Raw genomic sequence first — 16,398 nt, 5'->3', positions numbered from 1 at the left:
CCCAGGCCGTGTGACTGTGGCCTGGCCACCTGCCTGATTGCTCTGTAGTGAAAGAGACACCTGGGGATACCAGTGTCCCTCCAACTCTGACATTCCATGACCTTCCAGAAAAACCAAGAGCCAGGCTAGCAGGGCTATGTTGGGATTTTCAAATTTATTCCAACGTGCTGTGTGTGTGTGTGTGTGTGTGTGTGTGTGTGTGTTTTTAAAAAATATCCTCAGGCTGAACACTCAGCCAGAGCTGTAATAAAGGCAATTATTATACTTGTAAAAACTTCTCATTCACAGTACAGATGTAATTTACAACAAAGGTCACACACATCAATACTGAGCATTTTTTTTACCTTTTGTACATCAGACTCTGTGCTTTAGACCTGCATGGATTTTTTGAGTTTTTTTTTTTCTTTTGCACTGATATATACCATACCAACATTGCAAGATGCAAGGGTAGAAACTGGAGTTTAAATAAAATTACAGGCAAGACTACCCATCCCAGTGTGGCCGCTGTACATATCTACAGTACGATTTTTTTTGGAATGTATTGCCATTTAAGAACATAGAAACTCTCTACAGACAATTTCACATACAGAATACACACACCTTTTAGAAAACAAAAAGGCAAATATTTATCTTACAGAGAGCATGTATCTTACATTTGCCTACACCTTCTTTTTCTTTTCTGTTTCTTTTCTCTTCTTCTTATTTTTTTTCAACATTAGGTTTAGTAAAGTGATTGTAAGTGCCGAAGCGGTTTTCTAAGGGACAGCAGACGGGAGCCACAACACGGAAGCAGAATTTGTAGGGACAGGTCTTTGGGACCTTTCTCCCCGTGGTCGATGCTGCAGATCTGTCTCCAAGGCAGGACTTTTGCTTTAAGAAGGATTTTTTCTTCTGAGAAAGGGCTAGAGAGCAGTTCAGCTCAGATATATTGCTGGCTCCTATTCAGAAGTGCAGGGTGAGAATGGAACAGGGGCGAAGGGGACCAGGAAGCTAATTCTTTCCGATGTTTTCCCACAGAGGGAGGCAGAGGAACTGCCGGGTCTGGAGGATGGAGGTGACAGTTTGTGGCTGTCAGCATCTTAGAGGGTCTCAGTGGTTGGGCCAGAGTATAAGCCAAGGGTGGAGGGCCTGGGGAAAGGTGCCTCGGAGGGGAACGAGGTTAGTACTCAGAGTGACCCTGAACTCGTTGAGGGTGAAGGGGATCCTGGAGGGGAGGCCTGGGGCTAAGTGTCTTGGAGTCCCCAACGGAAGGCGAGGGCCAGCTCTGAATCCTCTGCAGTCTGTTTCGTACCACACCGCTGGCACCCAAGGACCAGAGTGGGCCAGTGCTACCAAGGAATGGCCGGCCAGCACCTTTTGGCAGAGCGTCAACAGGTGTCTATGGCAACCAATCAGCACTGCTTTCTGTTCTGCCTCCCTGAGCAGGAACAGCAGGCTCACAGGCAAACTGTAAATATGGACGTGGTTGGGAGTGGGACAGGGGTCCCTGGGGAGGTAGGGATTGAGAGTCTTTTTCTAAAATTATGGAGGAGTGTGTGTGTGTGTGTGTGTGTGTGTGTGTGTGTGTGTGTGCGCGCGCGTGCGTGCGTGCTGGGGTCTCTGTGCTCGGAGCAGGGACAGAAGGGGTTAGCACTGTGCCCGGTGACATATGTCCCAGGCTGGTGGCATTGATTCTATCCCTCTGGGCAGCTGTGTGGGGCAGCAGCCCACTGGCCAGGTTCTGTTTGTGCATCATGTCCCTGTTACTGAGAAACGGCTCTCTGGTGACCTGGTCCCTGTCCCCTCTGCTTGTGCCTGTGGGCCTGAGTGGCTTTGAAGACGTTCACCTGCCAGCCACATTGTCTGTGACTGGGTCTTCCAGGAAGGAGACCTCAGTAGGCACACTGTCTGCAAACAGGGGAGCCCCACCCCCAAGGTCAGGGGCTCACCTAGCAGAGCTCCCTGTCTGCTACTTGGTAAGTCTAGGCTGGGAGACCTTGCCTGGGAAGGTTTCAAACCTGGCCTGAAGTGATGCTCTTTATCCAGCTCCCGGGCCCCAGGGCTAGAAGTCTCTCCGGGTAGGGCTGAGAGGTAAAGGCGAGAAAAGGCTGGGCTACCACTAGACCCCAGTACCTTCCCACTTCCTGTGAGGCCAAAATAGTGCCCATATGGTCAAGACTGGGCTTGCTGGCCTTCTCCCAGGACGGGCGGGAGCCCTGGACTCCAGGCCAGGGAGCTGAGCACTGCTGGCTAACCTCACCCCAAGCACCCCAGAGCCCAGCAGACCCCCAGGGGGTGCCCTCCCCTCTTGATCACTTTGTGTCTTAGCTCTGAGAGAGGCCCAAGGGAAACAAGACAGTGGTCTGAGGTGAACCTGCAACTGGCTAGTCTAGTCGGCAGAGGCCAAGCAGAGAAAGACCCTGAAGTGACAGAGGAGGGAATTGTGGCCTCAGCCAGGGTCCCCCTTAAACAACTTCACCAGCTCAGGGGGCCCCAGGCCCAGGATTCACATGGCCTGGCTGAAGACAGGGGAGTGGTCAGAGAGTCCCCTGCTCTGTAACGTGGCATCCACACCTCACCTGAGTGGGCCAGGACCATAGTCCCTGTGCTCTCTCCCCCTTGGAGAAACTAAAGAAAAAAAATTCTGAAAGGTTGGAAGAAAACCCAGCTCTCCCAGGACAGGGTAAACAAAAGCTCTATATATCAATGTGGGATTTTAATTTCTGGTCATATAATTTTTCTTACAAAGCGGGGTTTTTGTTCCAGAAAGTATAGGAAGGCTTCTTGAAGGAGGAGGCAGGAATGAGGGAGGCTAGTACTGATTGATTTGGAGAAGAATTCAATGGGCTTAGGACAGTTCTTCTAGGTCAAGAGAATCTGAGGAGGCTAGGAGAAGTAGGAGAAGTACCAAACACCATCCTCTCTTTTATGCGCGCACGCGCGCGCGTGTGTGTGTGTGTGTGTGTGTGTGTGTGTGTGTGTGTGATTTTTTAAAGAGATTTAAAAACAGCTCTGGGCAGTTCCCACCAATCATGGTTTTAGGTACTTCCTGGAAGTAGTGGAGGCCTGACAGTGTGTAAGGTGGGGATGGCGGGGGCGGGATCCAGTCCTACTGAAAGGGGTCCAGAAACAGGTCCCTGTAAACTTCCGGTGCTGAACACTGGGAAAGCGGGGCCATGGAGGAATTAGGGCCCTTTGAACCTGAGGGACCAGATGTGAAACGAAACCCAAGCCCCAAACCTCAGAAATGGCAAGGCAATGCACCTTGGATCTTGACCCCTAAGGGTTGGGCCCTGTCACTTCAGCCTTGTGGGTAGTTTCTAGAATAAGGGAGGCAGCTTGCAGCTGGGTCCCTGGAGCAAGGTCTCAGTCAGGTGCTCAGGATCTAAGAGACGAACAGTCAGGATTCCTTTGGCAGCCTAGGGGCTGGGGGTAGGGGGTAGAGGGGAGGGGTGCAGGGTGGGGGGCCTGGGGGGTTTGTCAGGATGCCAGGAGGGGTCCATGACTCGGACCCCCTGGATATCAGGGAGTCCTGGGGAAACCAACATGCACCTACCTTCTACCTGCTCCTATAATTTGTGTTGAAATCCTAGGAAAGGTAACATTTTCCTTTTCCGGGAACAAGAAAGTTGGGGTTTTCTGGGTCTGCCCATGGAGGATGAGTGGCGTTCCCCTGCCTGTGTCCCTCTGCCTGGGGCCGCTGACCCTTCTGCCGGCAGTGAGGGTGGTCACTGGTTGGGGTGGAATAAAGCAGCAATAAATAGGAACCATAAACATCTGTACATAGGAGTGCTTGCTTTTACATTTAATGTATGTTTTTAAATGTTTCTTGCTTTTTTTTTCCCCTCCTCCAGTGCATCCCCCTTTCCCTCAGCAAACAGATACCTCTTGCCAGCCTGGGGGTAGGGGGTGGCTGCAGACCTCAGTGGCCCAGGGTGAGGCCCCCACCTGCACCCTTTCTCAAAAAAGCACAAAATATTAACAGCCTCCAACTCCTCATGGGCTTTTTTTTTTTTTTTATGTGTGCGTGTGTTTTGTTTCTTTTCAAGCAACAAAAGGTATAGAAAAAGGCACAGGTAACTGCAAACGTGGGAAGACAGAACAGTTGGGAGCTGAGCAGAAGCTGCTTGGACAGACGGACAGACGGGAAAGGGAGCCCATGAGAGCGAGATGATTCGAGGAAGCTGGCTGGAAACGGCTGTTGCGGAACACCGGAAGCCAGATGCTGAAGCTGTCGAGGAGAGGCTAAGTGCTTGGGGGGCGCCTGTCCTTGGGCTGATGTGGAAGTGCCCCAGGCCCCCCACTTCCTGAGGGCTCAGGGGAGCCCTGACTGGTCCTGGGTTCCCCGGAGAGGTTTCTCCTCCGGGCTGGGAAGTGAGCGGAGGCCTCTGCTAGGCAGCCTACGGAACTGCTGCGGTCCAGGGGCGAGGCGGCAGAGGCCGCGGGGTTGGCCAGCGTGTGTGGTGACTCCAAGCGGGGGGTCCAGGATTCTGGCCTGTGGCCATGGGACAGCCGGGGTGAGGCCTCGGGTGGGGTGCGGGGGCTGTGGGTGGGCACGGGCTCTGCGGGCACCTCAGCCCCTCGGGGCTCCCAGTCAGGAGGTCTGCCCAGGCCCCCACTCGTCCTCTCCCTCTCCTTGGGGTAGTCCCTGCCCTCCAGCTCCGATGAGAGTGTGAACTTGGATACCTTAGCCACAGGGGACACGGAAGCCGACGAGCTCTCGGTGGGACTCCAGCGGCCTCGCTCCTGGGCCTCCCGGGCCCCTGTCAGGTCACTGCCACCTCCGGAGAAGCCGCTGACCCAGGCGGTGGTGGGCCCTGGCAGCAGGGTGGGGTGGGCCCCCGGCCGGGCCTGCACCATCTGGATCCCGCCGATGGGAATCAGGGGGCACGGGGCACGGGGCAAATGCTGGGAGTGGAGAGGGAGGTGGCTGAAGATGTTCTCCTCTGTCCGGGCTGGGGCGTGGCCGTGGAAGTCATGGGGGGCCCAGCAGGGTCGGGAGGAGGGAGGATGCGCAGGGCCAGGTGAGCAGGAGGGACTCCGGGATGCAGCCTTCTGCTGGGGTCAGAGAACAAGACAGGGTAAGGCAAGGGCTACGTGCTGGTGCATGGAGACCCCAAAGCCTAAAGATGAGGTGGGGGCTCGCCTGATACCACCCAGCAAGTCCTGGCTGAGCTGGGTCGGGCGGAGCTCCAACTCCCTGCCCGAGAGCTGCCCTGTGCTGGTGGGGGCTGTCCCCAGCCCGGCAGTGACCACGAGCACACCGGGCCCCATGGTCTTCACGCCTCCGCCTGTCTGCCGTGCGCCTGGCCCCCTCTCCGCTCCACCACCTCTCCTGTTCCTAGAACCGTCTTGAGCCACCTCTGCCCTTGGACGTGAGCTCCCACTCCATGCTCTTTACTTTCTCCCACCACGGGGCATGGTGACGTGGCCCCAAAATTAAAAACCAAGGAAAGATTCCTAGCCCATGCTCCTCCGGGGGCTTGAGTCTCTGAGTGACGGTGTCGATGTTGCTGGTAGTGAATGGCGGTGTCGGTTCGTGACAATATAGTGGCAGCAAAGGCATTGGAAGTTAAAGGGAAGTTGACAGGATGGTACTGTGCTGCCGATGTGGCAGTACTGATGGGGCTGACCTGGCGGTGGTAAGAGCATCGGTGTAACGATGGCAGAGATGGCCTGGGGGATGGCGACAGTGACGGTGATGATGGTTTGGCAGGGGCAGTGTCAGCTGTGGTGTGCATGGGGGTGCTGGTGCTGGTGATGTTGGAGATGTGGGGGTGGGGAGACAGGAGGGGAATGGTGTTTGCACCACTCTCCAAGGCCAGCGCAAGCGTTGGTGCTCTGCGGCTTCCGAGCCCGCCCTGGCCGGCTACCTGGTGGCGGGCACAGAAGGGGCCTCAACTCACGTTTCCTACATCATTCGCAATCACCACACTGGCAGGGCTGTGTGGCTATGGGTCTGATGTCTCAGGGGGGAGCGCACCATGAGCCCCCACCCACCGGGGATGAGCAGCCCGGCCGCTTGGGGTCAGCAGCTTACCCACGTGGAGGCGCAGGTCTCGGGGCTTCTGCCGAGAAGCTTGTGAGGTAGAGGCGCGGGCGGGTAGAGAGCCCGCAGGGCCAGCCCTGAGCCTGGGCCGCGCTCGCCCGCTGACCCAGCCAAGGCCCACTTCCCTGGCAGCGCTGACCGTGGTGGTGACTCGGCCTGGCCCGGGGACCGTCTCCTGGTGGGCGAGTGTCTGGGGGTGCCCGGATCTGGGGCCCCCTGGCGCTCAGGGGGTGGATGCACTCGAGGGGGCAGTTCCCTTCCCAGGGGGTGGGGGGTGAGAGGAGACAGCTCGAGTCTTGGAGACCCGCAGGGGAGAGGGCCTCTCTGGGGGCCCAGCGGGCTTGGGGCTGAGGCCTGTGACTCTCCGGCCGGTGAGTGTCGCTGTGGGGATGAGCCGCTTTCAGTTAGTGAGTGTTTGTGGGTGAGTGCTGGGCGGCTGCCTGCTTCTTTGCTTGGGGACCACAGCCTCCTTGGGGACACAGCCTTGGAGCTCAGGGCCGAGCCTGTGTCCTTCTCGAGGGGGCCCGAAGGGGCCGGTCCCAGTCGGGGCAGGCACAGGATACTTTGGCTGGACGTGGGACAGCTGCCAGCTGCCCAGCCCTCAGCGTCCAAGCCCGAGCTGCCCCGTGTGGCCTGGTCGCCAGAGGTGGCGTCTGGGGGCCGAGGGCCCGGGCCGGGGGAGGAGTCTGCCGGCAGCGTGGCTGGCGGGCCAGGCAGGGGCGCCTCTGAGGCCAGTCCGGGTGGCTCGTCCTGGCTCTCCTCTTCGTCCTCATCCTCGTCTTCATCCAGGTCTGAGTCCGAGTCTGAGTCCTCCAGATCTGAAAACTGGTGCTCCGCTACGGCCTCCGAGCCCTCTCGCCCTTCTGAGTCCTGGAATGGGTCATCACTGGTTCCTGGGGGAGGGGGAGACACAGGAGACCCTGGGGTCATGGCCAGCCCTAAGCTGCCGTCCTCTACACCCATGTCCTTGTCTGCAAACCGGGCCTCACAGTTGTGTCAGTGGCACAAGACGGTGAGAGGATGGGGGCCGTGGCAGAGATGGGAACACTTTGCAAATAAGCACGGAGAACAAAAGCTGCCTGGGATCTGCCATGGGCCAGGCTCGGCTCTGGAGCCTTCCTGTGTGTTGATCCGACTCGTCCTCAAGGGATCTCCTGCGGTCTGCACGGCTTTTATCTTCATGTTACAAACGAGCGACCCAAGGTAAGCAAGGTTAAGTAGCATGCTCAGGGAAGATAAGTGGAAGGGCTGGGATTGAACCAGGGCGGAAAAGACAAGTCTTTTTGTCAGTTTGGTTTTTCATGGGTGTTTTGGTGCCGGTTCTCCCATGAGCCACGTAAGTCACCTTGCTGTGCTTGGGTCTCCCCCTTTGTCACACGGATGTGGTAGTCTCACCTCACAGGGCTTGCTACAAGGGATAAACACTCGCCCGCCACTGAGACATGGCTCCCATTATGGCCACTCAATACAGTCCTGAAGAAATCTATTATTCGGGGACACAGGAGCCATGCTGGCCGGCCCAGCAGCGCTGGCTGTGGTCCCGCGACACACACACATCCGTCACCATGGCCAGGCTGCCACTGGCCGGTGCAACAGCATCTGGCAGGCGGCAGGTCCTGGCCTCTAGGGGCGGTTTGGTGAAGCTGGCCTGTGTCTGCAGAGTAGGGCCCTGTCCCAGCCACACTGCACTGGGCAGAACTGACGCTGCCCCCAGCCGGGAGGAAGCAGAGCCCTGAAATCCTAGCCTCCTGGTCTGGCTCCTGGTGGGGGAGGCACACCCATCCAGGTCACCTTCACCACGATACCAGTCTAGCTGGGGCCTCTCTGATGTGGGCAGCAGACTCTGGGGACAGCTCTGCTAACGTCTGGCCCACCTGTCGGGCTCCTGAGGGTTTGGCTCCTGCTGGCCCATCTCCAGGCACCTCGCCAGCTGCACTGCTTTGCTTGGACACGTGCACACCCCTTCCACCACTGACCAAGGAAGCTGACACACAAACTGACTCTGGCCAGTGATGCAACCAGGCTTTCACACTCCACCATGCCCAGCTGCCCCAGGACTGGGAATCCTAGTATCCATGCTTCCAACTAGCTCAGCATGTGGCAGGAAAATGCATGAAATAGATGACAGAGGATCAAAAACTATGGCATGGGCCTGGGCTTGGCAGGTGAAGGGTGGACCAAGGGACCAAGGGCCAGGTCTCCTTGCAGCTGGGAGCAGAGGGGGAGGCCGTAGGGATGTGGATGGGGGCAGAGGGTGCAAAACACACAGTTGCAGGTTGACCCAAGCCTCACCTAGGACCTTAGTGGGGCCCATTTCAGACCTAGCAGTTCACCTAGCCTTACCCCTCATTTACATATGGGGAAATCCAGGCCTGGAGCGGGGCAAGTGCTTCCTCCCCAAGATCACCCAGGGAAAAGTGGCTAAGTCAGGATGAAGATTTACAACCCTTGTGTTATTACACTGCCAGGACAGAAGTGGGGTTATGCATCGAGAAGCAGGAAATGGTCTGGGTTGGGATCCTAGCTCTACCCTTCCTTGCTGTATGATGTATAATCGGCTTCCCCTCTCTGTGTTCAGTTTCATCATCTGTAAAATGGGGGCAAGAGCAACAACAGCCTCCCCATGAAGCTGGAGGGAGGATCATGAGGGTCTGATACATAATAAGTATGCAAGAAAACTTAGCAAGTGTCTCATGTACCCCAGTACCCTAGCAGACAGGCAGCGTTGCCAGCGTCTCACAGTTGATGGTCAGAGGGTAGTACTACTGGTGAGAGAGAGTCAAGACCAGTGCCCCCGGACATCCACCGGGGAGGGCTCCTAAACAACTTCTTTAGGGGTGTGGAAATGGAGGCCCAGAGTGGCCTGCCCTAGGCACCCAGGGTAGAAATGATGGGAGCCAAAGGTCCCCTGCCCGGAACAGGGTTTTCCAGCTCCCCCCAAGTCTGGGCTCCTGCAGGGGTATAGGGTGCCCCTGCCCAGGCAGTCCATTCCCAGCGCCCCTCATGGAGCCGCCAGTCTGCTGCTGGGATCAGCACCAAGGCTGACCTGGGAACTACGGAAAAGTCGGAGACGCCTTCGAGGATGCCGAGGGGGTCTGGCCACACGGTGGCGCTGGTGCCTCACCGACTCGTCGTCGGAGGCTACAGCGCCAGCCCGGCCACCGGGAGGCAATAGTCCCTAGGCTGTGCTCCCCAAGGCCACTTGGTGTCTAACAGGCGCAATCCTCCCTGAATCCTCATCATCGCAGCAAATAGCAACTCCGTCCTTCCAGTCTCATTGGCCATAAACCTCGGGCTCACCTTTGGCTCCTTTATTATCATGGCACCACCGGCGCCCCCTTGCGGTGGCAAAACCTGTTGGCTCTACTTGTAGAATGTTTCCAGAATCCTACCACTACTCCCCACCTCCACCCAGTCCAAGCCAACATGTGTTCAGCCTGATCACTGTCTACAGCGGCACCCCTTCTTGATCGTCCTCTGCACACAGAGTCACTGCAAGTTGGGGGAACGTTACTCCATTGCATCACCGAGTCCTTCCTTTGGCATTCATGGTCCTTGTCCTAAGTTCATCTTTCCCCACTCTCATCCTTTAGGGGCTATGCACCTTCTGCTCCGTCTAAGGGGAGAGCCATTCTCCAGACTCCTCCTGGCTTCCTGACCCCTCCCTCCATGTCCTCTGCTCACACCGTCCTAACAGAGAGATCCCTCCCTACACTTCCCAGCCTCTCACTTACGTTCTTGCTTCCTACTCATTGCTCCTGTCCTATTCCACGTTTGCTCTGTGCCCTGCTCCCTTTCAGAATGTGGGCTTCCAGAGGACAGGAACTATGTTTTATTCACTGTGGAATCTCCAGCACTTAGAAGAGGGCCTGGATTAGGGCTGGTGTTCATAGTTATTTCTAGAATAATTGCATTGATTTCATCCTCAAACTAGGTGCCTAGGGTTGTCCTTTTTTTTTTTTTTTTTTTTTGCCTCATTGGGAAAATGAAGTTGGGAGATGGGACCAGCCCTGGGTCCCTCAGTGGACCCCTGGTGTGTGGGGCCAGTTGCAACCCCTTGACTCTCACCTGCGGAGGGTTCTGGGCTGAGGCTGAGGCTCCCCAAGGCCAGCTTACCAAGCACTGGGGTGGGGTGGACCTGGCATTTTTGTGTGACCTTCAGTAACTGCCTTTAGCTGTCGGAGCTTTACTTTCCTCAACCTACAATGAGGCAACACAAGTTTCTACCACTAGTTAGTTATGAGGACTCAGTGGGACAACATGTGTAAATGCCCTAATGTATATTCTTGATAAACATGGTAACCCTACATTCTCATTTTGGGGGGAACAGCCCCATGTTCATTGGGTTTAGTTCAGTAAAAGTGACGTATTCCACCTAAAAGGAACTGTACTTGGGGAGGCTGGGTGGCTCAGTTGGTTAAGCATCCAACTCTTGGTCTCAGCTTAGCTCATGATCTCACAGTTGTGAGTCTGAGCCCCGTGTCCTGCTCTGCGCTGACAGCATGGAGCCTGCTTGGGACCTTCTCTCTCCTCTCTCTGCCCCTCCCCTGCTCACGCTCTCTTTCTTAAAATAAATAAATAAAATTAAAAATTAAAAAAAAAGGAAATGTGCTTTAACTCTTTTATAAGACAGTAAATACATCCTGAAATCAGACACACACACACACACACACACACACACACGCTCCTCTTTGTGACAATCAAATCCTGATTCGGATTTTAGGGAATCTGGTCAAAGGGTTGCTGGAGACAGAAGGAATGCCTCTGGTTTCTCCGACCTCTCTTTGCAGGCAGAACTGCCTGTCCACCTGCCAAAGTCCCTGTGGCCCCCTCTCTGCATGCTGCGGCCAGGCTGGGCCTTTGACTCAACTTCTCTGCTGAGTCCTTTCAGAAAGGGGCTCTAATATACCTTTTGCTGGCAGAGAACTTTGGCCACGGCGCAGTGCTGGGATGTGGGGTGAGGCTGTGGGGGGACAGGGGCTGTCAGGTTTGGCTTTGGCTCTCCTGTTCCTCAAGCTCTCAAAGGCCCAGGTGTCATGCCCACACCCGGAATCCGCAGGTGAGAGTGCAGGCGTGGAGGGTATGAGTACACACCTCACAGTGCCACCGTGAGGATTTGTGGGGTAATTCATGGCACGTGTTTAGAACGTGCCTGATGCATAGTGGGTGCTCGGTCAATGGTGACTATGACTACTCATGTGTTAGTTTATTCAGCACACATTCACTGAGCACCTGAGAGGCGCCTGCCAGCCACTCCCCCTCCCAGGTAGACTGTAATGCACACCAGCCATGGCTGCACGTGTGAACGGCAAGTGCATGGAGAGTAGGGGCAATCGCTCTGTGATTTTAACCTTTATCTGCCAGTAGGTGGGAAAACTGGAGGGTAGGACATGGAAAAGGGAGAGGGGGAAACACGGACAGGAGGACAGAAAGGAAGGGGGGTGAGGGGGACAGGCAGAAGAGCAGGAAGAGGAGGAGGGGGTAGGAGGGAGCTGGAGGGTTTGTTACCTTCTTCGGCTTCCAGCTCCTCCAGCACCCCTGTCTCTTGGCACTTTTTGCTGTGGGCCTTTGACTTCATGTGCTTAGTCAGATTCCCTGGAAAGAAATGAGAACAGACTCAGCCTTGGCCGCAGAACAGGGGGCCAGGGCAGGCCCGGGGCTCGAAGAGGCAGTGCCTGGCTGGCAGGCCATGGCTTTGCTGACCAGTCAGGGCCCTGCTGGCCTCAGGGGCTGGGCGGGGACCGGGCCATCCCTCTGCCCAGGGGCTCAGGTGCTCAGATGTGTGCCACGGGCCGCTGTTCAGGATAGCAGACAGGAGTTGGGGGAGGGTGGGCACCGGGGCTGTGCGGGGACAGAGGGCATAATGAGGAAGTGAGATGCTGGCTAAAAAACAAACAAAAAAGAAATTAAAAGACAACTCATGTGGGATAGGTTTTTCTGGTTTGGGGTTTAACTCTGGGCCCAGGAGCTGGTGACACTCATGGGGCAGGATATTTGGCCTTCTCAGACACTGGGTGACCTAGGGCTCCTGTTAACCGATGTGGTGGGTAGGATGCCCTTCCAACTGCGGCCACGTCGCGGGCAGCCCACAGGGTATTGGAATAGGACCCAGGACACAGTTTCTGTTAGAAATGCAGAAAGGGCAGAAGGTATACCAAAGTCCGCTGGACCCCTGAGCCACAGAGCTGGGGCCCAAGCCCTGCCTTCTTTGGAGGAGTCATGTCCTGGGCCTCAGTTTCTCCCAGGTCACTGTGCAGTGCAGATACTAGTAGGGTATAGAGAAGGAAGGCTGGGCAAAGGCTCTGCCCTACATGGGCAGTCCAGCCCCACAGCTGACCAGCAGGGCAGAAGTTCTATGGAATTGGGGGAAAGGTAGCAACACCTTCAGTTCTCTCCTCTGTGTGCGCAGTTCACAGGCCATAAACCTCCGTGGGCAGGAGCACTCTGTGAAGCAGAGGCAGAGCTCTAGGAGGATGCTCCTCTGGGCTCGGGGCCCACCTCCAAACTGTGACGTTCTCACTGTCGCCCTACAAATTGCTACAGGTCCACATAATCATTCATATAATTACCATTGGTTCCCTGAGTTAGGTGGTCTGTCTCACTGAGCTTATGGACTGGCAAGTTTGACTAGATAGGTGGAAGAGAGAGGAATGGATACTTGAACAGGTGCACCGAGAGACTGGTGAGTGAACGGATGGATGGATGGATGGATAGGCGGGTATGTGGGTAAGAGGAGATATGGGGTAAAAGAAGAACGGGAAGAGTAAGGACAGATGGACAGGACACTGGATGACTAGAGAGGCAGATGGATAGACAGATGGGCAATAAGTGGTTAGATGCAACAAAGAAATGGAAGGATAGTTGGAAAATGGGTTAATAAACAGATGGGAAGCTGGAGAACTGGAGGGGAGGAGAGGGGCACCCGTGGATGGGGGGATGGCTGGTTGGGTTGCATGGGTGAATGGCTACATGCACATAAACATGCAGGAGAGACAGACAGGAGGGTCAGAGACAGGGAAGGTGGATGGAAAGATGGATTGGCGGGATGACAGATGGGGAGAAAGGGAGGAGCAGACAGGAGGAGAAAAGAAATGGGAACATGCATGGACAGGAAGACAAACTAGTAGATGAGAGAAGTGAGTAGATGGGAGGACAGATGGATAGATGGGCAGGCGAATAGGAGAGAGCCCATGGGTGAACCGAAGGGTGCTTCATGATCAATCAGAGAATTTTAAGGAACTTGTAGGGTTCTGCTTGTTTAAGGACCTTGACTTGTTTTGCTGGAAGGGGATGATGGGAACCTTAACCCAGGATTCCTTGAGGTCAAGGGCAGCAGGGATGGAAGGGGACTTGTTTCTTTTGTCTCTCTTCCCTTTAGTCCTAGTCTGTGTAGCCTTCCCAGCCCAGATTCTCCTCCTATAACCAGATGGAAGCCTGTATCTTCTATTCCTGGCCAAAGGGGAAGCAGAGTCCTAACTTCCAGAGACATTCTGGAGCCAGAGGGTCCCCAAAGGAGACCTATCTAATATAGGGGGCTTCTGCCCTCACTGTCATGAGGAAGCAAAGCTTGAGTAGGACGTCAACGAGTGGTAAAAGCAGCTGGGGTCTTCCATGGGCCAGAGATACCAATGGTCCCCTGAGGTTCTGGACCCAGCCCAATGTCTCCTGATACCCCAGACCACAGAGGACTATGAACACTGCTCATTATGGCTATGGCATTGTTGTACGTGTTCCGCCAGGAAGGTTTAGGTCTCTTTTCAACCAAGTTAGGTGCTGAGCACACAATGGGTGCACAATAACTGCACGTGGGAAGTGCTCTCATCTCAGAAGCAAAGTGTTGGAAGGAGCATTCCAGGCCATGTGACCCAACCCCCATCAGGCCCAGGGTTCTGTTGCTTCTGCTCTAACTCTGGGTCCCGGGACTGGTGATGCTGTTAGAGAAGATTACGGACTGTCTCAGCGGCTGGGATGTCATGGGAGGGCTCCCATGGACCAACACAGGGAACCTACCAGCTAAGGCCCCTTGTTAGCACAAGGCCCTGTGGAGAACCAGGTTTCAGGACTCTAAGGGTCTTGCTTGCTCCGTGCTGCCAGAATCAATCCGGGCTGGTCTAGGAGCTTCCCGACCTTGGGTTTGAGCTTGGGCTCTGCCATGTGCTATAGCTGTGTGCACTTGGGAAAGTATTTTAACCTTCTGAGCCCCAATCCCTGAAACTCTCAAGTAATACCTACCTCTCGGGGATGCTGGGAGGAGCTGATCAGAGCGCGCATGTCAAGTAGCAGCAGAGTGTGCCTGGCAGACAGCAGATGCTCACCGCACGGAACTTCCTTCCCTCTCATACTGTGTGCCCACCCCCACCCCCCATGACGGTCACTCTTTATGGAGTACCAGGAACTGTGCCATGTGCCATGCTGGGTGTGAAGGACAGAGGTGCTGAAATGGAGATGCAAATGGCTTTATCCTCCAGGCTGGGCTAAGGGGCTCCCAGGAGAAGGTTCCAGTGGCCCCTGGACACTGCAGGGAGGAGTCAGGGAGTCTGAAGGGACTCTGCCGGGACAAACTGTGTGGGTTACAGGAGAGGAGGCTGGCTGAGCCCCCCGAGTGTTATCCGGTGCCCTCCCTGACTTCCCCTCCCTGAACCTCTTCTGTGAATTGAGGGAGGGGTACCAAATGGCAGCAGACATCTTTTTTTTTCTTTTGGCTTGGCCACCATTTCTCTGTCATAGGGGCAGAGCCCTGGCTTGTCAGGCAGAGTCCCCAGCTCCTCACAATCATCCCACCCCTCACCGGAAGCCCCCACAGTCCTGGAATGAAGGAAGAAAGGCAAGTGGATGGAAAATGAGGAGTGTCTGGAAGAGAAATGTGACTTCTGCTGGGAGCATCATCCAATGACTCTGCCTCATTCAGCTCTGACCAACTAGCCACCCTCCTCCCGCCCCTGCAGGCCTGACAGACTAAGACCTTCCCAGAGCCATCATCTCCATCTCCTGTAGCGACCGGCGGGAGGGCCTGTCCATGGCAGTCACCCTGCTGGCATCTGGGAACCACCTAAGAAGAGGAAAGAGGACCTCCCCCAGACCTCCACAAGGACATCACGGCAGCCCTTCCCGGCACTACCCCCTGAGACACCTCAGCCAGAGGCCCAAGCTGCCACCACAATGTCCAACACGGAGACAGAGACACAGACAGGCAGACAGAGACGGACAGGAAGGGCTCTCCGGGCCTGGGTGCAGCCAGGTGGTGGTGATGGAGGGTCCTGAGGACCACCAGGCCCAGCCGGAGCTCAAGGGTGAGAGGGGAGGGAGGGGGTGGCAGCCTAAAGGAAGCCGAGAGCCTGCGAGGAGACCCTTCGAGGAGACCCCTTTGGTTTCAGAGCGATGGCTGCAGACCCACTCCTCCCGGAAGACACGGCCCCTGAGGACAGAAACCTTCGTGTGCTGCTCTTCCCTCACTCCCAGCACACAGAGAGCACCCACAGCAAGCTTTCTCTGCTGCAGTTTGCCATCAGCACCCCCAACCGGTCCCTCTCTGAAGTCACAGAATTTGAGATTCAACCATTGCAGATTTGCTTACTGCTGCGGCTCTTAAGGTACTATCTTCCAGAAGCCTCGACAAGCATTTGAAGAGAGCTCAGAACCCTCCCAGATCACTGGGTGGAAACAGAGTCCCCTGGAATTGGCCTTCGGGGCAGCCTGGGGAAGCCTTCACTCGCAGAACTCCATGCCCCAGGGCATGTGGTGTCTGCCCCGCATCTGGCAGGGACTGCGGTAGGCTTGGCTTGTCTTCCAATGAAAAGAGCTGCTGGGAAGCAAGTAGGCCTGCCAGGGACCAGGCCTCCCTCACATCCGACAAAAACAGACCAGGCCTTTTCTCTCCAAAAAGGCTGGGAGACCTGAATAGGGACCCCCGTTTGGAGAGACTGCTCTGGCGGAGAACTTAGCCGGATGGGGTTTTCTAGTCTCACGTGACAAGGTGAAAGCTCTCTGAGATCAGTCTCCGTGTGCTGGCCACAGGGATGCTCCAAATGGCCCTGGGCTGGGATGCACCCTCAAGACGGGGCTCCTCACACTGAGAACAGAACAGTGGGGTCCCCTGGAGGCACCCTGGAAACAGGGGCAGCTGTTGTGACCCACTCTGGAGGCCACTTGATCTGCCACCTGATTTTTCCACTCCTTCCAGAGAAGGGGGTGGGGTCCGCTCACAGACAGGAAGGTGATGGGGGTAATGCCCTAAGGTAGGGGTCCTGGGTTCTAGTTACAGGTCTAGCATTAACAATCACTTGGTTTTAGGGGATCACTTTCTTTACCCGCAAGGGGGTTTAGACAAGAGGTTTTTTTGTTTGTTTATTTTTACTCTCTTACTTAGATTG

At 55.7% G+C, this 16,398-nt stretch overlaps 1 protein-coding gene across 2 annotated transcripts in view; it reads right to left on the bottom strand.

Moving 5' to 3' along the window:
• Positions 1-373: 373 nt before the first annotated feature.
• HIVEP3 (human immunodeficiency virus type I enhancer binding protein 3) overlaps positions 374-16,398 on the bottom strand; it is a 65,445-nt gene continuing 49,420 nt past the window's right edge. For both annotated transcript variants that reach the window (XM_029950097.1, XM_029950098.1), the window contains 3 exons: positions 11,537-11,623; positions 6,020-6,921; positions 374-5,037 (listed from right to left, as the gene is read on the bottom strand). In XM_029950097.1, the coding sequence (XP_029805957.1) occupies positions 4,225-5,037; positions 6,020-6,921; positions 11,537-11,623 (1,802 nt within the window). In that variant the 3' untranslated portion in view covers positions 374-4,224. The remainder of the gene's footprint in view (positions 5,038-6,019; positions 6,922-11,536; positions 11,624-16,398) is intronic.

This window comes from Suricata suricatta, chromosome 8 (assembly GCF_006229205.1).
Source record: "Suricata suricatta isolate VVHF042 chromosome 8, meerkat_22Aug2017_6uvM2_HiC, whole genome shotgun sequence".
Taxonomy (NCBI): domain Eukaryota; kingdom Metazoa; phylum Chordata; class Mammalia; order Carnivora; family Herpestidae; genus Suricata; species Suricata suricatta.
This window is presented reverse-complemented; position numbering and strand designations above follow the sequence as displayed.